At 43.2% G+C, this 23,111-nt stretch overlaps 2 protein-coding genes across 5 annotated transcripts; one reads left to right on the top strand and one right to left on the bottom strand.

Moving 5' to 3' along the window:
- Positions 1-14,794: 14,794 nt before the first annotated feature.
- Positions 14,795-15,841, bottom strand: LOC123131571 (uncharacterized). The gene has a single exon (XM_044551216.1). The coding sequence runs from the start codon at positions 15,839-15,841 to the stop codon at positions 14,795-14,797; it is 1,047 nt and encodes a 348-aa protein (XP_044407151.1).
- Positions 15,842-18,959: 3,118 nt separating this feature from the next.
- LOC123130598 (uncharacterized) lies at positions 18,960-22,063 on the top strand. 4 transcript variants are annotated; one of them, XR_006463902.1, is made up of 5 exons: positions 18,960-19,184; positions 19,420-20,083; positions 20,712-20,923; positions 21,457-21,578; positions 21,728-22,063. XR_006463902.1 is itself a non-coding variant. In XM_044550455.1 (3 exons), exons 1-3 carry the CDS (start codon positions 18,966-18,968, stop codon positions 19,983-19,985), a joined length of 336 nt encoding a protein of 111 aa, XP_044406390.1. In that variant the 3' UTR covers positions 19,986-20,702. The 4 variants fall into 4 exon arrangements, 1 of the variants encoding a protein (XP_044406390.1); XR_006463904.1 differs by having other exon boundaries at positions 18,968-19,184; positions 19,948-20,083; XR_006463901.1 differs by having other exon boundaries at positions 18,973-19,498; positions 19,948-20,083.
- The last annotated feature ends 1,048 nt before the right edge of the window (positions 22,064-23,111 follow it).

Here is a 23,111-nt window from a genome sequence, read left to right as displayed (position 1 = left end):
AAATCGGTCCCACCGAGTTTGCCTGACCAACTCTCCGGTTAGCTAATTACCAAATTCGGTCTCACCGAGTTTGTGTAATCAGTCTCAACGAGATTACGTTATGCCCAAACCCTAACCATATCGGTCCTACCGAGTTGCATGTCAGTCCCACCGAAAATCTCTAACGGTCACTAGGTTTACCTTTTCGGTTCGACCAAGTTTGTTGATTCGGTCCCACCGAGATTGGAAAACTGTGTGTAACGGTTGGATTTTGTGTGGAGGCTATATATACCCCTCCACATCCTCTTCATTCGTGGAGAGAGCCATCAGAACACATATACAATTCCAACTCATATGTTCTGAGAAAGAACCACCTACTCATGTGTTGAGACCAAGATATTCCATTCCTACCATATGAATCTTGATCTCTAGCCTTCCCCAAGTTGCTTTCCACTCAAATCTTCTTTCCACAAAATCAAAATCCTATGAGAGAGAGTTGAGTGTTGGGGAGACTATCATTTGAAGCACAAGAGCAAGGAGTTCATTACCTACACACCATTTGTTACTTCTTGGAGAGTGGTGTCTCCTAGATTGGCTAGGTGTCACTTGGGAGCCTCCGACAAGATTGTGGAGTTGAACCAAGGAGTTTGTAAGGGCAAGGAGATCGCCTACTTCATGAAGATCTACCGCTAGTGAGGCAAGTCCTTTGTGGGCGATGGCCATGGTGGGATAGACAAGGTTGCTTCTTCGTGGACCCTTTGTGGGTGGTTGCTTCTTCGTGGACCCTTCGTGGGTGGATCCCTCCATGGACTCGCGCAACCGTTACCCTTTGTGGGTGGAGCCCTCCGCGGACTCGCGCAACCGTTACCCTTCGTGGGTTGAAGTCTCCATCAACGTGGATGTAGGATAGCACCACCTATCCGAACCACGGGAAAAACATCCGTGTCTCCAATTGCGTTTGAATTCGCCAAACCCTTCCCTTTACATTCTTGCAAGTTGCATGCTTTACTTTCCGCTGCCAATATACTCTTTGCATGCTTTCTTGAATTGTGTGATGATTGCTTGACTTGTCCTCCAATAGCTAAAATCTTCCAAGAACTAAAATTGGGAAAAGGTTAAGTTTTTATTTGGTCAAGTAGTCTAATCACCCCCTCTAGACATACTTTCGATCCTACAAGTGGTATCAGAGATTTGGTCTCCATTTGCTTTGATCTCCATAGCTTTTGGTGGTCATAGCCTTGGTTTCACAACCTAGGAGAGTATGGCGTCTAGCGAGGGAAATTATCACTGTAGAGGTCCTTACTTTGATGGTACTAATTTTGCTAGTTGGAAGCATAAAATGAAAATGCATATTCTTGGACATAACCCCGCCGTTTGGGCTATTGTGTGTGTTGGTTTGCAAGGTGACTTCTTTGATGGGAAAGAACCAAACCGTGAAGCTACCGCGAATGAGTTGAAGATGTTGCAATACAATGCTCAAGCTTGTGATATTCTCTTCAACGGATTGTGCCCCGAAGAATTCAACAAAATCAGCCGTCTTGAGAATGCAAAGGAAATTTGGGACACTTTGATTGATATGCACTAAGGTACCGACTCTGTCAAGGAATCCAAGTTGGATGTGCTTAAAAGTCAACTTGACAAGTTCAAAATGAAGGATGGTGAAGGTGTCGCTGAAATGTACTCTAGGCTTGCTCTCATCACAAATGAGATTGCCGGCTTAGGAAGTGAAGAGATGACCAATTGATTCATCATCAAGAAGATTCTAAGAGCCTTGGATGGAAAATATGATACCGTGTGCACGTTGATCCAAATGATGCCCAATTACAAAGATCTCAAGCCAACGGAGGTGATTGGAAGAATTGTTGCTCACGAGATGTCACTTAAGGATAAAGAGGAACTTCACAACAAATCAAGTGGTGCCTACAAAGCCTCATGTGAAGCCCCTACATCATCAAGTGAGAAACAAGACTTCAATGAAGAATTGAGCTTAATGGTGAAGAACTTCAACAAGTTCTACAAGAGTAGAAGCAAAGATAGAAGCTTCAAGTCAAGGTCCTACAATGACAAAAGATCTTCTAGTCGAGAGCGAAACTGCTATAGTTGTGGAAGACCCGGACACTATTCCAATGAGTGTACGGCTCCCTACAAGAGAAGAGAAGATTCTCCAAAAAGAAGAAGCAAAGAATCACTCTTGCAAGTTGCATGCTTTACTTTCCGCTGCCAATATACTCTTTGCATGCTTGCTTGAATTGTGTGATGATTGCTTGACTTGTCCTCCAATAGCTAAAATCTGCCAAGAACTAAAATTGGGAAAAGGTTAAGTTTTTATTTGGTCAAGTAGTCTAATCACCCCCCTCTATACATACTTTCGATCCTACAGTACACATCAATGTTGTTGTCAGGTTGCTTAGGGCCTTGGATGAGAACTGGCATCATAATGAACTTCCGCTTCATGCACATCCAAGGAAGAAGGTTATACATACATAGAGTCACGGGCCAGGTGCTGTGATTGCTGCTCTGCTCCCCGAAAGGATTAATGCCATCCGCGCTTAAAGCAAACCATACATTCCTTGGGTCCTTTGCAAACTCATCCCAGTACTTTCTCTCGATTTTTCTCCACTGCGACCCGTCAGCGGGTGCTCTCAACTTTCCATCTTTCTTTTAGTTCTCACTGTGCCATCGCATCAACTTGGCATGCTCTTCGTTTCTGAACAGACGTTTTAACCGTGGTATTATAGGAGCATACCACATCACCTTCGCAGGAACCCTCTTCCTGGGGGGCTCATCGTCAACATCACCAGGGTCATCTCGTCTGATCTTATACCGCAATGCACCGCATACCGGGCATGCGCTCAGATCCTTGTATGCACCGCGGTAGAGGATGCAGTCATTAGGGCATGCATGTATCTTCTCCACCTCCAATCCTAGAGGGCATACGACCTTCTTTGCTGCGTATGTACTGTCGGGCAATTCGTTATCCTTTGGAAGCTTCTTCTTCAATATTTTCAGTAGCTTCTCAAATCCTTTGTCAGCCACAACATTCTCTGCCTTCCACTGCAGCAATTCCAGTACGGTACCGAGCTTTGTGTTGCCATCTTCGCAATTGGGGTATAACCCTTTTTTGTGATCCTCTAACATGCGATCAAACTTCAGCTTCTCCTTTTGACTTTCGCATTGCGTCCTTGCATTGACAATGACCCGGCAGAGATCATCATCATCGGGCACATCGTCTGGTTCCTCTTGATCTTCAGCAGCTTCACCCGTTGCAGCATCATTGGGCACATCGTCTGGTTCCTCTGGATCTTCACCAGCTCCCCCCGTTGCAGCATCACCGTATTCAGGGGGCACATAGTTGTCATCGTACTCTTCTTCTTCGTTGTCTTCCATCATAACCCCTATTTCTCTGTGCCTCGTCCAAACATTATAGTGTGGAATGAAACCCTTGTAAAGCAGGTGGGAGTGAAGGATTTGCCGGTTAGAGTAAGACCTTGTATTCCCACATTCAGTGCATGGACAACACATAAAACCATTCTGCTTGTTTGCCTCAGCCGCATCGAGAAACTCATGCACGCCCTTAATGTACTCGCAGGTGTGTCTGTCACCGTACATCCATTGTCGGTTCATCTGCGTGCATTATATATAATTAAGTGTCCAAATTAATAGAAGTTCATCATCACATTAAAACCAAAGTGCATACATAGTTCTCATCTAACAACATATAGCTCTCCAGAGCATCTAATTAATTAATCCATACATTGAAACTATGTAAAACATTTCAATGCAAAAACAAATGCGATCATAATCGCAACCAAGGTAACAATTGATCCAACGGCATAATGATACCAAGCCTCGGTATGAATGACATATTTTCTAATCTTTCTAATCTTCAAGCGCATTGCATCCATCTTGATCTTGTGATAATCGACGACATCCACAACATGCAACTCCAATATCATATTCTCCTCCTCAATTTTTTTTATTTTTTCCTTCAACAAATTGTTTTCTTCTTCAACTAAATTTAACCTCTCGACAATAGGGTCGGTTGGCATTTTCGATTCACATACATCCTACATAAATAAAATCTATGTCACGTTGGTCGGCATAATTTTCATAAACAATAAATGAACCAATAGTTATAAAGATAATATATATACCACATCCAAATCATAGACAGGACGAGGGCCGACGGGGGCGGATACCAAAACCATCACACTATATAAGATGCAATAATAAAAGTAAGAAAATAATACAAGTATCTATGTAAACATACAAGTAAGAATATTTTTCCTTTCATAAAGAAGATAAGAACAAGAGGCTCACCACGGTGGTGCCAGCGATGAGCTCAGCGCGGGTGATCGACGGCGGTGAAGACGGGGACGGGGCGTGACGGACCGCTAAACCTAGACAAATATTATGGAAAATGGAGCTTGGAGGTCGAGCTTGGAGAGGAGAAAGCTTAAGTAGTGTGGCTCAGGCATTCCATCGAACACCTTGTGTGCATAGGAGGTGAGCTAGAGCACCACCAAGCCCTCTCCCCCTCGGCCAGAGAAAAACAGAGCACTGGGGTGCTCTGCTCGCGAGCGAGGGGTATATATAGGCACCTCATTGGTCCCGGTTGGTGGCATGAACCGGGACTAAAGGGGAGCCTTTGGTCCCGTTTCAAGCCACCAACCGGGACCAATGGTGGTGGGCCAGGAGCAAGGCCCATTGGTCCAGGTTCATCCCACCAACCGGGACCAAAAGGTCCAGATGAACTGGGACCAATGGCCCACATGGCCCAGCTGGCCCCCTGGGCTCACGAACCGGGACCAATGCCCCCATTGGTCCCGGTTCTAGACTGAACCGGGACTAATGGGCTGACCCGGCCTGGACCAAAGCCCTGTTTTCTACTAGTGATGCCGACGTCTAATACGCCGACTGGCCCCGTCATCTCGGCCGGGGGTTTCATCATCGCTTCATCGATCTGCTCAAGGGACTTCGACGTCACCCCTCCGACCTTCTCTGTCACCATGGCTAGATCGGGGGCTTCGCCTCGCCACATCGGTCGTATTGTGTGTCCACTTTGGAGTGTCGAGCTCTTCGCTCGGCCACCTCGGGACCAGCTTGGAGGCTGGGACCTCCCCCCGCCATAAGCACGGCGGTGCTTCCGATTATGGACGATATCGGCCTGCCGTCAAGGTGCCAGGGAAGCCTGGGCTCTATTTACCTATTATAGAAATTGGTTCCACCGAGTTCATGTGATCGGTCTCACCAAGATTACGTTATGCCCTAACCCTAATGAGATCGGTCCCACCGAGTTGATCATATCGGTGCCACCGAAAATACTAACGTTCACATTTTGAACTGAATCGGTCTGACCGAGTTTGTGTATTCGGTCTCAACAAGTTATGTAAATTGTCTGTAATGGTTATATTTTGTGTGGAGGCTATATATACCCATCCACCCATCCTCCATTCATGGAGAGAGCAATCAGAATGTGCCTACACTTCTACCATTCATTTTCTAAGAGAGAACCACCTACTCATGTGTTGAGACCAAGATATTCCATTCCAACCACAAGAATCTTGATCTCTAGCCTTCCCCAAGTTGATTTCCACTGAAATCATCTTTCCACCAAATCCAAATCTGTGAGAGAGAGTTGAGTGTTGGGGAGACTATCATTTGAAGAACAAGAGCTAGGAGTTCAGCATCAAGACACCATCTATTACCTTTTGGAGAGTGGTGTCTCCTAGATTGGTTAGGTGTCACTTGGGAGCCTCCGTCAAGATTGTGGAGTTGAACCAAGGAGTTTGTAAGGGCAAGGAGATCGCCTAGTTCATGAAGATCTACCCAAGTGAGGCAAGTACTTCATGGGCGATGGCCATGGTGGGATACCCAAGGTTGCTTCTTCGTGGACCCTTCGCGGGTGGAGCCCCCCTGTGGACTCGCGCAACCGTTACCCTTCATGAGTTCTAGTCTCCATGTCAACATTGCGTTTGCTCCCTCTAAACTCCTCCCCTTTACCTTCATATGCAATCATGTACATTCCGCTGCTATACTCTTATACTTGCATGTGTAGGTTGATTGCTTGACTTGTGCTAAGTTGCTAAAATCTGCCAAGACTTAAAATTGAGAAAAGGATAGATTTTTATTTGTTCAAGTAGTCTAATCACCCCCCCTCTAGACATACTTTCGATCCTACAAGTGGTATTAGAGCTTTGGTCTCCTTTTTCCTTGATTTTCATAGCCTTGGTGATCATAGCCTTGGTTTCACAACCTAGGAGAGTATGACATCTAGCGAGGGAAATTACCACCGTAGATGTCCTTACTTTGATGGTACTAATTTTGTTAGTTGGAAACATAAGATGAAAATGCATATTTTTGGACATAACCCCGCCGTTTGGTCTATTGTGTGCATTGGTTTGCAAGGTTACTTCTTTGATGGGAGATAACCGAACCGTTAAGCTAGCACGAAAGAGTTGAAGATGCTACAATACAATGCTCAAGCTTGCGATATCCTCTTCAATGGATTATGCCCCGAAGAATTCAACAAAATCAGCCGTATTGAGAATGCAAAGGAAATTTGTGATACTTTGATACATATGCATGAAGGTACCGACTTCGTCAAGGAATCCAAATTGGATGTGCTTTAAAGTCGGCTTGACAAGTTCAAAATGAAGGATGGTGAAGGTGTCATTGAAATGTACTCTAGGCTTGCTCTCATCACAAATGAGATTGCCTGCTTAGGAAGTGAAAAGATGACTGACAAATTCATCATCAAGAAGATCCTATGAGCCTTGGATGGAAAATATGATACCGTGTGCACATTGATCCAAATGATGGCCAACTACAAATATCTCAAGCCAATGGAAGTCAATGGAAGAATTGTTGCTCGTGAGATGTCACTCAAGGATAAAGAAGAGCTTCAAAACAAGTCAAGTGGTTCTTACAAAGCCTCATGTGATGCTCCTACATCATCAAGTGAGAAACAAGCCTTCAATGAAGAATTGAGCCTAATGGTGAAGAACTTCAACAAGTTCTACAAGAGTAGAAGCAAAGAAAGAAGTTCCAAGTCAAGGTCCTACAATGACAAACGATCTTCTAGTCATGAGCGTAATTGCTACAATTGTGGAAGACCCAGACACTACTCCAATGAGTGTACGGCTCCCTACAAAAGAAGAGAAGACTCACCTAAAAGGAGAAGTAGAAGATAAGAATCACCTCCAAGAGAGAGAAGAAGTAGCGATGATCGTTATGAACGAAGAACCTCTCGTGGAAGCAAGGAATCGGAAAGGAAGGACAAGTCATCAAGGAGCTACACAAAACAAAGACACCAAGCTCATGTTGGTGAATGGGTATCCGGCTCTGACTCAGACCATCACTCTGAGAGAAGTTATCACTCCGACTTTGAATATACTCAAGATGAAGGTGTTGCCGGTCTAGCACTTGTTTCAACCAACTCCTATGACATATTTAACTCACCAAATGAGGGAATTGGAAGATTCTTCATGGCTAAAGGCTCAAAGGTATCACACACTGAGTATGTTGATTTCAATAGTGATGAAGATGATTTGCTAGGTGATGATGATTTACTTGTTGACAAATCTAGTGATGAAAACTATGATGAACTTGCTATTAATCATGCTAATCAAGATAAAATGAATGATGATGATAAGAAGGAGATTGAGCGTCTAACTAAAGAACTAAACACTCTTAAGTTAGCTCATGAAACTACCTTGGAAGATCATCGAGAGCTTTTAAAGACTCATGAGAAGCTACGCTTTGAAAAGCTCAACCTTGAGTAAGAACATGGGTTCTTAAAGGCAATCGATGATGATCTTCGCAAGAAAAGTTCTGCTTACATTGCCAAGCATTTACTCTTGTCTACTTACATGCCACAAGTAAAATCTAGTAACAAGAGCAAGGAAGATTCTTCTTCTAGTAGTAACAATAATCATGCTAAATCCAATATTGTTGCTTCTAGTAGTTCTCTTGATTCCACTAATGATTCTCTTAGCCAGGTTACACTTGAGCAAGAAAATAGCTTATTGAAGGGAATTATTGAGAAATGTGTTCACAAGAGCCTTGCCGAAAGTAAGCAATTGGAGGAAATTGTACGTAAGCAAGGAAGGCACCAGAAGAATCAAGGTGTTGGTTTTGAACAAAAGTTCAATGCCAATGGAGTTGGGTGGGAAGAAGATCAATACCCCAAGACGAAGTTTGTTCCTCAACAAGAGAAGTATGATCCTATTTCTTTCAAGGGAACACAAGCTCAAGATGATCTTCCACCACAAGACCACAAGCAAAAAGGCAAGGACAAGATTCAAGAGAAGATTGATGCATTTGAAGAAGCTCCCAAGGCCTTGGTCAAGTGGGTTCCCAAGACTACATCAAGTTCTACTAGAACTCCAAGGATTCCCATCAAGTTGATGTGGATCCCGAAGAAGAAGAACTTAAAAGTTCTTGAGGGTGACTCCACCAACATATTTCACTCATATCATTTTGGCGAGAAAAAGTGCAAACAACTTCCACATCTTGCACTAGTTCAAGGAGTCACAAATCCTCTTGTTGGTAAGACAAGGGACAAGGTGACCTAATGCTTTCATGGATATCATCTTGTGTGAACTTCACTCTATGTATATGTATATCCTTGTTTGTTCCTTGTGGGACTAACCCATGAAGGTATTGAAAGTGCAACTCACTCCAATGGATTGCTCCAAATGATCAACATCAATATTGAGCATCCACATCTTCAACATGTATATGAAGTCATCATCGACAAAACCCAAGGTTAGTTCATCCCTCTTAGGGGGGATATCACATCTACGGGGGAGCTTTGCTCTAAGAATTGAGCTAAAGCAACTCTAATAATGTGAACACAACAATGCTTTATGTAAAAGTGGCAACCCCACTTGTGCTTAAACAATGAGTATGAGCTACGATAAAATGTTCTCATTTGACTCCTTAGTCAATATACTCATATATAGATGACCTAGTCATCACCAATTGCTTGATAAATGCTAGAGTGTTTGTGCATGCTTTGCCACATATTTCATTTGCCATTTTATTATGTGATCATGTTGGTTGCATATTTTACTCATTCGAGGACATCCATTTGTTGCTTTATTGTTTGGTTCTTTTTATTTTGCCAAATGGATGGACAAGAATGCCTAAGAACTTCCTCTAGCTATCTATGCTTTTCTCGTCTCAAACTCTATTCATGCTACATCACAAAGTTTGATCAAGTCAGATCCGAACACTCTGTGTGAGGAGCACTCGGAGTCTCCGATTCATCATAGACTTAAACTTCAAAAACCTCTCTATGCATTTCGGTCTAACCGATTCATCCTTTTCGGTCAAACCGAGTTCACTGAGTTGATCTAGGTTTTCAATCTCGGTGCAACCGATTAGAACTTTTCGGTCACATCAAATTGCAGTAACCACTTGCAATTCTGCATCTCGGTGCCACCGAGTTGATCCACTCGGTCACACCGACAGGGTCAGGATATATATACCGATGGGCCAAATTTTGGAAATTTCTCCAAAACCTCTTTGCCCGCGCGTGTCCTACTCTGCCGTCGAGGGTCTCCGGATCATCCTCTCGTCACCAGTGACCTACCGGCGCTGGTCTCCATCGCCGTCAATGGACTTCAACACCGTCGTTGCCGCCGTGGGAAACTCATAGCCGAGTTAGGGTATGAGTTTGACCCCTTGTGCATTTTTTACCTCTAATTCTAAGCACAAGGTCAATGCCATGTTTCTTACCACGTATGAGATCAACCTATCCAACAAAATCTTCCTTTAGACTAGATTTGATTCGAACATTTAGGGTTAGGTTTCCACCAAACTCATCTCGGACCGACCGAGTTGTGGAAATCGGTCTCATCGATTTCGCTTAGGCCATTGCACTTTCACTTTTCGGTCTGACTGAAACTTGCAAATCGGTGTGACCAAATTCAATTCTCAGTGAAATCCTAGCAATCCCGGAGTCACCGAACTGTGTCTCAGTCTGACCAATTTCACTAGTTTAGACTCCAAAAGTTGCTTCGGTGTCACCGAGTTTACAAATCGGTAGCTCCGAAATGCTTTATGTGGAAAACTAAAACTAAGTTTTTGACTCATCTATTTTGCAAAATCTCTACACTTTGTGATGCTGATCCACTCTATCTCATCTATAATCATCCATAGGGTCAGCTTTTAGTTTGCAGTGTCAACCATGTCTGAGAGTGACAGCCAGAACAAGTCCGAGGAGCAGTTGAATCTGAGTGAGGGCACTAATCCCTCTGACAATTATGACGATGTCAGCAGAAATACTCCTAGCAACCTATCTAAGGCTACTACTAAGTAGAGGATGAATAAAAATTCTGAGTCTGAAGATGAAGACTATGTAGCTGCTGAGGAGGAGGCCAACTCCAAGAAAAAGAAGGTTGCCAAGAAAGAGTTTGGCACAGTTGCTTTAACCAAGCCTGAATGCACAAAAAGGCTCCTGCAAAGAGAGGCCCATGTCAAAGGCCAGAGCCTCCACTCTTGAAACTTCCAAATCAACTGAAGAGGTTGCTGGTGAGGGCAAGAAAAGAAAGGAAAGGGTCAAGAAAAACTTGGCCAAAGTCATTGGGAGATCCTCTATGATGGAAAACCCAGCTAAGGATGAAGAGGAAGAGGAAGAAGAGGATGCTGCACCAGCATCCAAAACTCAAAAGCTGAAGGGGGATGCCATCAAGACTGGGAGTGCCCCTTCTAAGCCCAAGACTGCCCCAAAGCTTCTGCTCCACCTCCCAAGACTACACCAAATAGGAGCACAAGGAATATACCAGCTGCTGAGAAGAACAAGGCCCCAGTGCCCGAGACTAAAGTTGAGGAAGAAGAAGAAGAAGAGGCTGGAGCCCAAGTTCTTAGGAAGCTCAAGCCCAAGATCCCAGACCATGATGAAAACCATCCAGTGGCTGAGAATATGAAGATTAGAAAGGATGCAGGTCTCAGACTATGGAGAGAATCTGATCCATATGCTGTAAGGAGAAGGACTGCTATGGATTATAGGTTTCACACTAAGGAGCAGCAGGACTTCTATGAAACTATTCTGCTAGATAAGAAGCCCATTGTCTACAATATGAAGTGGGTAGACTGGAATTATATTGACAGCAATGAAGACCACTTTCTAGGAGTGCATGAGAGCTTCAGGCTATGTGGGGTAGACAAATTTGTGGGTCAGAAGTTGACCAAGTGGAATACTCATCATGCAATTCTACTTCACAACACATTTCTATCCTAATGGCAGAATTGTCTGGATGTCTAATGGTACCAGGTACCAATCGACAGTTGCTAATTCAGCAAAACTAACAAATGCCCCTGCAGAGCATGAAGATGACATAGATGTATATGCCACGAAGAAGAAAGATCATAACTCAATGGCTAACATGTATAAGGAGATTCCTGACAAAGCTTTGGAGACTCACAAGATGGGCTCCGTGTACTATCTATTATCTGACCTGACCACCATCAACACAATCTTGAGGCATACCTTGTTGCCCAAGTCAGGTGATCATAGAATGATCAGAGGCCACTCCATTAGTTTGCTGCAGTTGTTTGATGTGCCCCAAAAGTTCAAAGTGATGAGGCTGATTATTGAGACAATCAAGAGGACAACTACAGATCAGAAGAGGCCATGTGGGTATCCTCCACACATCTAGGTGCTCATCAATTCCAAGATGGGCACATGCACTTACTTGTTGGACAAGAAACATCTTCCCTTGAGGCTTGATTTTGAGGACAACAAAGTTGTCATGAATGCTGAAGATCCCACATCTGCAGAGGCTCAAGAGAAGAGGAAAAAAGCTAAAGCTGAGAAGGCAGTAAAGATGCCAAGTGCTGAAGAGACTTCTCAAGTGTTCCTTAAGTCAAAGCAAGACCAACTTGGATATCTGATTCAAGCCACCTTGAGCATCGAGAAGGGATTGTCCACCCTAACTCAGAACCAAGAAAGCCTGGAGAGGATCATTGAGACTAAATTCTATGATCTTGACATGAAAGTAACAGAGATGCAGATAGCCTGAGCAGCTCCACGAAGAAGATGAGGAGAGGAAAGGGCATGCTACCACAGATGCCTTTATGAGAGTGCTAAGAGGATAGGATCTGCTGCAGTGCCAGTGACTGACACAAGAGCAACTACATCAGCACCTGCAGCTCCCTCGAGTTTCCACTCCATCAGCTCCAACAACTTCAACAAAAGCATTCGTCCTCGGAGTCCTCTCAACGCCTCCTCCCGAAGATCAAGCCAAGAGAGATGCATATCACTATGCATTTTCGAGCTTTTTGGTAACTTGTTGCCAATGGGGAGAAAATGTATAGATCATAGGCTGAGAGAGAGAGAGATCTCTGCTTCTTTTTGCCTTATTTGCCACTTGTTTGATACTTATTTGTGTGCTGGCTTGGATGATACTCTATGTTTCTGTGTGTGAGACACTCGTTTGATCATGTGTTTGATCATATCATACTTTAATGCTTGTTCTTGAATGATGCTATTATTTATCTCTTATGTATGATCATTCACTTTGCCATGGTGGTGAGTGCATATTTTATATTGTATCATTTTTAGCGCTCCACCAAGATGTATGTGACATGAAAGAGTAACCCATGATCCTAATCGATTGTGCATTTGCATTCAAAAGAAAATTTTAAATAATGCACAAATTTAGGGGGAGCTCTTGCTTATCACATATTTCTCAAAGCGACGATGTATTTAAATCTTACTATCATTTGTCGAAGCTTTGATCTATTGTCATAAATTACCAAAAAGGGGGAGATTGAAAGTGCAACTATCCCTGGATGGTTTTGGTAATTCCTAACAACATATAGCTCATTGAAGTAATGCTCTTTCAAGATGATTATTTCAGAAAGTTGAATGATTGGCATGGCATGGACTAGGAATGTGGACCCCTCAAATGCTATAGACACATATTGGCAAAAAGCTCAAGACTCTACATTTTCATTTTAGTGATCCAAGATCACATTGAGTCCATAGGAAAAACCAATACTATTAAAAGGGGAAGAGGTGTTGCTTAATGGCTTGCTTGCTCAAAATGCTTAGTGATATGCTCCAAAAGCCCTCAACCACTTTCTCATATCCACATATGCCCGAAACAAAAAGTCAAACTTGGCCCCACCGATTTGATCTATCCGGCGCCACCGAGTTCATTTGACATACCCATAGCCAGAAACCCTAATCAGTTCGGTCTCACCAATAGGGATCTCGGTCTCACTGAGATGGGATTGCAAACTCTCTGTTTCCCTTTGTAACGTTTCGGTCTAACCGAGATGAGCGACCGGTCCCACCGAATTCGCAATGCAAACTCTCTGTTTTATTTTCATAATGTTTCGGTCTCGCCGAAATGAGCAATCGGTCTCAATGAGTTTGCCTGATCAACTCTCTATTAATCTATTACAGAAATCGGTTTCACCGAGTTCATGTGACCGGTCTCACTGAGATTACGTTATGCCCTAACCCGAAAGAAATCGGTCCCATCGAGTTCATCATATCGGCCCCACCGAAAAGCCTAACATTCACATTTCGAACTGAATCGGTCTGATCGAGTTTGTGTATTCGGTCTCATCGAGTTTGGTAAATTGCGTGTAACAGTTAGATTTTGTATGGAGGCTATATATACCCCTCCACCCATCCTCCATTCATGGAGAGAGCATCTATCAGAACGTGCCTACGCTTCTACCATTCATTTTCTGAGCGAGAACCACCTACTCATGTGTTGAGACCAAGATATTCCATTCCAACACAAGAATATTGATCTCTTTCCTTCCCCAAGTTGCTTTCCACTCAAATCATCTTTCCACCAAATCCAAATCTGTGAGAGAGATTTGAGTGTTGGGGAGACTATCATTTGAAGCACAAGAGCAAGTACTTCATCATCAACACACCATCTATTACCTTTTGGAGAGTGGTGTCTCATAGATTGGTTAGCTGTCACTTGGGAGCCTCCGTCAAGATTGTGGAGTTGAACCAAGGAGTTTGTAAGGGCAAGGAGATCGTCTACTTTGTGAAGATATACCCAAGTAAGGCAAGTCCTTCGTGGGTGATGGCCATGCACTACTAGAAAAAAGCTTATAGACAATCACTTACTAGTAGCGCTCTTTATTTACCAATGCAACTGCTATTTACTAGTAGCGTGCTATATGGACCCGCGCTACTAGTAATATTTACTAGTAGCGCGAGGCCAAAAATCACACGCTATTAGTAAATATTCTCGACCATGCCCCGCGAACAGTCCTTAGTAATAGCGTGAGTTTTAAACCAGCATTACTGCTAAGTGGATATCTGTAGCGCCAGTGAGACACCATGCGCTACCGCTAGCCTTTCAGTCCCATCCCAGACCAGACAGCCAACCCACTCCCGCACCCACCCACCCCCGGTTCACATCCCCCACCTCCTCTCCTCCGCCGAAGGGCATGTACAATGGTTGATAAGGTAGTCTTATCTTAAGTCTGCCACGTATGCAAGATAAGGCAATAAAAACATGATCTACAACGGTTATCTCTTAGCCTTATCTCAGGTGACTAAAAATGTGGTGATCCACTGTAGCAGCATATTTGTAGACTCTTTTGTGTCAGCTTTATACATCGGCTAATTACATGAGCAAATGAATTGCATGAACGTAATTTGCATGGGTAGCTGCACGGATCGTGCTGGAGATGCATACCAGAATAAGCTTGTGTCATTGTCAAATATAATAATGTTTGGTGTAAAGTATACGGAAAGAATAAATAGTTTGAATAGGTAATATAATAACACAAATTGCATCATAAAATGTATTTAAAGTAATCATAAACATTATTCGCCGCCAAAACGTTGCCAAATATTTTCAACTAGATCATCCTTCAGCTGGAGATGCGTTTGCCGGTCACGAATAGCGGAACTTTTCTGTAGGTAGTCTGCGAATGCGACGTGTGGACCGACGATGACTTCCGGTGGTAGAGCAAATGATGACCCCGCATCGTTATTCAAGTCGAGTGGAACATGAAAGGTTTCTCGTTCATCCTCAACTATCATATTGTGAAGTATGACACAAGCTCTCATGATATCCCCGATGGCTTTCCGTTTCCACAGTCTAGCCGGACGACGAACGATATTAAAGCGAGCTTGCAATGCCCCAAAAGCTCGCTCGACATCCTTCCTCGCCCCTTCTTGACGCTTTGCAAATATTTTATCCTTTTCACTTTGAGGAAGTGGTATTGTCTTCACGAAGACAACCCATTCTGGATATATTCCATCAGCGAGATAGTAACTTGAGTTATACTGTCTCCCATTGACAGTAAATTGCACCCTAGGAGTTTCTCCTTTCAAAGTATTGGTGAACAGTGTCGACCAATTCAGAACATTGATGTCATTGTTGGACCCAGCAACACCAAAATAAGCATGCCATATCCGAAGGTCGTGCGAAGCAACCGCTTCAAGTATCATAGTTGGGACACCATGGTCACCACGAGTAAACTGACCCCTCCATGCAACTGGACAATTCTCCCACTGCCAATGCATACAATCAATGCTTCCTATCATGCCAGGGAAGCCACGAGACTCGCCAATTTGCAGTAAACGTTCAAGTTCATCTACCGACGGAGGTCGCAAATACTCTTCACCAAACTTAGCAATCACACCTTTCGCAAAATAACCCAAACACTCCAATGATGTGCTTGCGCCGATACTTAGCACCTCATCAAGCTGGTCGGCCGAGGTCCCATAGGCAAGCATACGAATAGCCGCTGTACACTTTTGGAGTGGCGAGAGCCCTTCACGATTAGTAGCATCTACCCTGTTAGTAAAATATGGGGACCAATCGCCAAGAGCACTTACAATTCGTAGGAAAAGGGGTTTTCTCATCCGAAATCTTCTACGGAACATCTGCTCAGTGTAGAGGGGATTTTCAGAGAAATAATTAGCAACAAGCCGGCCGTGTGCATCTGCATGATCCCTAGGTATGAACCTCCTCGGACCACTTCGGCGATGAAAGGAGTCAACACTTTGTTCTAGCATGGCCTTCAACTTCTCTCCGATGTGCTGACTAAGTACGTCTAGAATTTCTTGCTCGGCCATGAAGTCTTCCATTGTGTAGACCTCGACTAGGTCGTCAATGTCTTCATCCATGGCATCATGATCACCCGAGGAACTAGAGCTAGATTGGGACATAGTGCATGCACAAATTGCAAAGAAACAATTGGCACGGAGAGATTGTTCAGGGCGTAGGCTATATATAATATACTAATCTAATCTATCAAAGTCCATGTAGAAAAGGACTACAAGTCCTTGGCACGCACGGGTCAGCAGAGTCGGAGATCAATACGACTTCTAGTATTTTAATCATTACGGATTAATGATTATTACTGACTTCGGATTAGAAAACAATTTTTGGAAGTACTTAAGCAAGAAGTTGACATACATAAATAACTAGCTCGAGACCAACAGAAATCTATTGATAATAACTACTTCTGTCAACAAAACAAAAACAAGCTTGTGCACTCCCGAAGCATCAGTACTAGGACATGAACCACATTGCTTCATTGGCTGTTCTTCTCTCTTCATTCATCAAACAGGAACAGGTTCCTGCATACAAAAAGCGTGGAGGTTAAACAATTATCATATTGAATAGTTGTACAATGCAACATCTTAGAACCTGGCATGATACAACAAAGCCTCATAGGAACACAAAACCATACCTTCCAAACTTATTGACGAGCGTTGGGGAATAACTCCTCCCGCATCAATTTAAGTGCAATCGCATGCTCAGCTTTCTGAAACTCGGTCATCCCTGCCATATCTTGTGTCAATAATTTACCGTACTGTTCTAGCATTTTCCCTCTTGTTTTTGCCTCCTTGTTCTCCTTCGCTGCAAGGAGAATGAGCCTCGACGACTCAAGTTTATCGTCTGCAATACGCTTTTGAACCTCAAGGACATCCGTGCGACTTTTAGTAGCTTCTTTTTGGGCTTCTAAGAATTTCTCAAGCTCTTCTAAATCCTCTGACTTCAACTTTCTTTTGTCATTGCCATTCCCATCTCTTTTAGCTGTTTTAGTACCTGGAGGCCGTGGGATATCATCACTATCAGCTGCCTCATGATCCTCTGCCTTCCCCAGGTCGGCCACATCTATTTTCTTCAATCCATTCAGTTCTGCATTGTACGTAGACCACTTCGGATAGTGACGAACAACCTGCCAGGTACTTTCCAGAAGAAATGGTCCTCCGTGTCTGTTCTCATATGCTTTGTGGACTTTCTCCATCAATTGCTGATTGGACTGCCCACTAGCATATACACCGCTAATCTCTCCGTGGATGGAATGGAAATTATTTATCATTTTGTTAACTCGATGCCATCGGTTCATAGCTTGATTGACTTGTCTTTTGCGATCTGAGGGGGTGTTGCTATTGTAGTCCGCGACCACATCTCCCCAATATTTGTCATTCTTCTTGAAATTACCACCGATAGGATCATTTGAGTTCTTGAGCCAAGCACTCATCTATATTGTAAACAAAAAGCTTATGTGAATATTGGCATAGCCATATGGAGTACTAAATATGATAAATATAATGGTTAACTTACCAATCTATCCTCCTCCTCTGATGTCCATGGCAATCTCTTCATAGTTTTACCTTCTCCCGCATCATCCGCAATTTCAACATGGGCACGTTTGGATCGTTTCTTCACTGCTGTAATTGGATTCTTTTGAGATGCAAATGTCAGCGGTGCCGCGAAATTAGCACCATGTGTCATGGCTGGTGGAGGAGGAATTTGTTGTGGAAGACTGAAGCTCGATGAATTGTTCAAATAATTTACAAAACCACCAGGTGGGTAAACATCATTTCCCCTAAAAGAATGTAGACACTCAAACATAAGAAATGCGTGTATGTTCATATAGCCTCAGTTCAGCGAAGAATTTATGAACATGTGCTACTACAAATTATTACACAATAACTAAAGCAAGGCTGAGTAATTGCATCTGGATTATTGTTACGAAACGATCATGAACTAATTCATTGCATCCGGATTATTTTCGTGAAACCATCCTTAGAACAAGAGTACACATATGGTTATTGAAAATTAATTCTTATAATACTTAATCAACAAGTGCACAAATTGGACTAGTAAAAATTGCACTGATTATTTGCATGATCCGGCACTGAAATGGGCATGATCTAGAAAAATAAATAATGTGACTAATGTATCAGTATATGAATCATCACCTCGTTGTACAACATGATCTGGCGCAAGCTTAATTCTCATAATAGACTATATAGCATTGGACTGATACAAAATTAAAACTGCACAAATTGACTTGAAACAAATTTAGATGGAAGATCGACCGTACTGTCCAGATCCAAAGATTAATCAGGCACCTACTTGAACGAGCACATATGAAAGCTTAATCTTAGAAGTATGGAACTAGAGGACGGTGAAACTTACCAATCAACTTGAAGGGAAGAATCGGATCTAGCGGCAGCATGCCCAGCCAACCAAGCGTTCGATGCCGCTACGGCTGCTGCGGCAGCTTTAGGTCGCCCCATCGGCAGGGGAGGGGCGCCATATTTTGGGTCTTGTCCGTCTGGTCCGTCCATCACCTGGGATGGGGGCGCCGCTTTCTTCCTCCCATGGCCAGCCATGTTGGTGCTCAAGGAACCTGCAAGTCGCACGGATGGAAGATGGAGTCTGCTGCTGTGGATTTATGGGGGCAGCGGGCCTAGGTTTCTTCTGGCGGGCTCCAGGATCGGGATGAGAAATTTGGCGCGCAGGACGGGCGAGAAGGAAGAGAGGCGCGCCAAGAAGAAAATTTTCGCGCGAGGCAACGAGAAGGATCCGGCTGTGGCCGTTCGGCGCATGGATCACAGATCGCATCAAAATCGGGGCTAAGATGTCATCCCTTAATTAAGCGAAGGCAAGACCTTTTTTTCGGTTTCTCTCTCCTCCACCTCAACATTTAATCTACCTGGCACTACTAAGCTAGCACCATTGTACATGCCCGAAGGGGTCTCTCCCTTTCTTCGATCCATGCCGGGATCCTCCGCCGTGTGGCTGCACACGTGCGCAGCCTTCCTCCACCACCCGGCCGACCAGGCCCATCGCGGCGGCCAGCCCGGGTTGCTCCCCGCCGTGGCATGGAGGCGTGGCGGCGCGACGGCCCCGAGGGCGAGCCTAGTGGTGGAGCGGACGACGATGGAGGAGGCAGTGTACGAGGTGGTGCTTCAGTAGGCTCCATGTTCCAGCGAGCTCCATGTTCCCCTTTCTCGTTCTCATTGCTTTACTTTTTATTTTTTCTGGACGGGAAATAGGGAACGATCTTGATCTGTGCTTATTTTGTATCCAATGGATTTTTCTTTTCTTTTCTTACAGTATCGACCCCAAGAGAATCGAGCCTCTTGATTGGATTTGTGCTCTTGTACATCTTAGGAATCGTCTTGTGCTATTGCAGATTATAAAAATTCATGGGGAAGAGAGGCAAGATCAGAGAAAGAAGAACTATAATCAATATTTAAAGTTCTCAGGTGCAGGTAACAAACCAAACAACATCTCCAGTAAAGTTGCCAGTAGAAATAGACCAAATCCTCCGGCCACCTAAATTTCTCAAGCATGTATCTCAGGGTAGTAACCAAAGAGCCCCGAAATCCTTGGTAAGCTGACGGTGAACGACACCTATTCGATGAAATAACTATCTGTAGAAAAAGAGACACACAATTATTTTCTTATTTGAGAGTTCATTTTCATTTCTCCCTATTCATGCCCAAGTTATTGTTGTGTTGACGCATGAGAATAGAAGAGTGGGGGCGATGGCCACAGAAACTATGCAACTACGAGTCCAAGTAAATATTCACTCGTGGAGGGTTCAGAAAGCGAGTCTTCTTATTTACTTCCATACTTCTTCTAAAATCAAATGGAATAGATCTTAGACTACAAGCACATTTAATCACTATTGTGTTGTCTCTATATCTTTGTTTGATAGGAACTTATGTGAAGGCCTTTTCTCCTGAGATGGCGTGATGATAAAGAATGTGTAAAAGCTGATGGTGCAGCTGAAGGTGTAATGGTTAACGATCAGGCAGAAGGTGTGATGGTTGATAACAAAGGTGCAGATGAAGGTGAACAAAATCATGGATAGTCTATTTGTACTATGCTTGGAGAAACTTGTATTAGCCTTATTTATAAAAAATGCAGATGCAGAAATTCATCGTATAGATAGAAGCTTTTTTATACTGGTTGCATGGTGCCTTTTTCTCGCATACGGAATAGAGGTACTTCCTTGTTGCTACTAAGCAAAATGGCAACAAAGGCCATTAAGTAGATCAAGCAAGGCGAAACATCATCATCCTTAAGTAGCTGCCTTAAATACTTCAAATAGTTACGTGTTTATTGTAGTGATCTGTACTTATGTGTACAACATTGTGACCATGAATTCTCTTCTTCTGAGATGTTGGTAGTTTCCTGATTTTAGTAGGATTGCTTCTCCACTAGGCTGTGAGCCATCTTTAATTCAGATTGTAGGGTAAATCCGCAAAGTATGTTTCTTAAGCTTTACATCAGTTCTCCCAAAAGACGACTTCCTTTGTAAAGAAATATAAATGGTCTTATATTTCTTTACAGAGGGAGTACATGGATTGCTTCTACACTAAGCTGTGCGTCATCTTTAATCTACCATATTTTCTCTTCCCATTACCCTCTCCATCGGTTCAGTTCAACTCATCGAAATCTGTTTTTCTTTTGCTACAGGTTATGCTATATAGGTTTGGGCTGACTATTTTAAATGGTTGCCAATCAGGTTAGGTAGGAAAATGGAGGATTGTCTAAGTGAAGATACATCCCCTCAGCTATTATGCTCTTTCGAGTACTATAAACGCAGTTCAAAATCAGTTGAACCAAATCCAAACGAATTGGCCAAAACGAATGGGAAGGGATAATATATGCATAGTTCTTGAATCATGGTAAGCAGCATATATCCCTATACATTGATGTTATTTTAAATCAACCAGAGTAACATAGCCAATATTATAGATTTTCTAAGCCTTCTTTAATTCCTTTTTGTCAATATATATTCGTGATCATGTGGTGTATTTGAAAGATTTATTATACATTATAGTAGTTTTCCGTTCTAAATTATGTAAAACATGACTTGGTAGTTTTGCACATTTTCCTCTCGTAATGTAAAAATATAAGGTCTTAAAAAACTAATCATTTTGTCTAAGTGGATCCCTTTATGTTATTATAAAACTAATAAAGAGATTTGCTTCAAATATCTGAGTAAGTTTACATAGATTTAAATTATATTCATTGTGCTTCGACATATTTACATATATTCATGTTATTCTATTGTCAAAATGGATGGGCGTAGAACGATGATCTAGTTGTTCTTATTAATGAATAATGTTACCCACATTATCCTGACCTTCATGATTATTTTTTCTTGTTATTATGCATTACTATGAGTTCATTGTATTAAGATTCCTTGAAACTTCAGGCACCTGAGCTATTTACAGGAGGAGGGGACCCGACCTTCTTCATGTCTAGCGGTAGTGTCTTCCTTTGATTCGTTTGTGCAACATGGAGGGGACATGCCCTTCTTCACGTCTCGTGCAACAAGTAAGGACTAGCCTCCGGCTGTTCTATTGATGCATGTGCATGTGCTAAGAAGAAATAAAATACCCTACTGGATTTGAACGCTGACACGTACTAACAAGTTTTCACTTTCCCAACGTGCCCATTGGGGTGATTGATACTGACTATGGCAGTCTGGTGGGCGTCGTGCTCTTCAACCACTTAGAGATGGACTTTGATGTGAAGCCCGATGACCACGCCACATGGATGATCGTCCATGTGATCGCGACGCCGGATGTCGCCGAGGTGGAGGACCTCGATGCCATCTTTCGGGGTGAGGGAGGATTCGGGTCATCCAGCGTCTGAACTCCAAGCCTTGATAGATACATGTAGAGAAGTGGTCTGTTTAGACTGGTAGTGGAACACTAGGGAAGGTACCCACCTTTAGTTGTGTGTGTTTAATTTATTTTGCACTGGACGTGTCCCTGATTTCTATCTCTGAATAATGCATGTAATTTTTATTTTTTTAATTCATAATTTGTTAGTAGTAGCACTAGGGGAAAACTACATGCCACTAGTATCTAGCATAGTAGTAGCGCCTAGTATACTAGAAGCACTACTACTATTTTGTTAGTAGTAGCGCGAGTTCAAATAGTAGTAGCGCGGGTGCACCAGCACTACTACTGATTTTTTAGTAACCATTTAGCTGTAGCGCAATAGTAGTAGCGCGGGTACCAGCGCTACTAGTACGCAGTTTTCCAGTGCTACTATTAGCCTTTTTCCTAGTAGTGATGGTGGGATAGACAAGGTTGCTTCTTCATGTACCCTTCGTGGGTGTACCCCTCCGTGGACTCGCGCAACCGTTATCCTTCATGGGTTGAAGTCTCCATCAACGTGGATGTACGATAGCACCACCTATCGGAACCAAGCCAAAAATCTCCGTGTTAACATTGCGTTTGCTCCCTCTAAACTTCTCCCCTTTACCTTCATATGCAATGATTTACATTCCGCTGCTATACTCTTATACTTGCATGAGGTTGATTGCTTGACTTGTGCTAAGTTGCTAAAATCTGCCAAGACTTAAAATTGGGGAAATGCTATATTTTTATTTGGTCAAGTAGTCTAATCACCCCCCTCTAGACATTATTTTGATCCTACAGTGATTGTAGTTGTTGTTAGGCGCCTTTTTGTCCCCGTTTGGGACCGTTTATGTTTTGCGGCGACGGTGGTCGTTGGATGTCATTGGTTGACATCGGGGCCACCTAGGACTAAACCCAAAGGGGTTGTTGGTCGGAGTGGCCGGGAGAGTGTCATGGTAGTAGACCAGTTTTGTCGGAACACCATTGGTCCACTCGAATGGGTGGGAGTGGCCAGGGGTTTCGTGGTGTGGGTAATGTGTGTTATCCTCTGCAGAGGGTGTGTGTTAAATCTATCAATATCCGCGTCCTCGGTTATGGGCACAATTTGTACTAGGTCACACCGTTCAATCAACACTCACATGACGGAATGACTTACAAGTGTTGTATATGTTGATATATTGTGAGCACTAATAGTTTGGCATGATGCCGATGATGATAT

Source organism: Triticum aestivum, chromosome 6A (assembly GCF_018294505.1).
Source record: "Triticum aestivum cultivar Chinese Spring chromosome 6A, IWGSC CS RefSeq v2.1, whole genome shotgun sequence".
NCBI classification, from domain to species: Eukaryota; Viridiplantae; Streptophyta; class Magnoliopsida; order Poales; family Poaceae; genus Triticum; species Triticum aestivum.
This window is presented reverse-complemented; position numbering and strand designations above follow the sequence as displayed.

What these genes read in the sequence shown, in the direction of transcription:
- LOC123131571 (XM_044551216.1), bottom strand. Translation starts at nt 15,841, where the DNA reads ATGAGAAAACCCCTTTTCCTACGAATTGTAAGTGCTCTTGGCGATTGG.
- LOC123130598 (XM_044550455.1), top strand. Translation starts at nt 18,966, where the DNA reads ATGCCCGAAGGGGTCTCTCCCTTTCTTCGATCCATGCCGGGATCCTCC. An exon ending in TGGAGGAGGCAGTGTACGAG is followed by an intron (nt 19,185 to 19,419) that starts GTGGTGCTTCAG and finishes GTGCTATTGCAG; the next exon opens with ATTATAAAAATTCATGGGGA. An exon ending in TTTAAAGTTCTCAGGTGCAG is followed by an intron (nt 19,499 to 19,947) that starts GTAACAAACCAA and finishes TTTGTTTGATAG; the next exon opens with GAACTTATGTGAAGGCCTTT.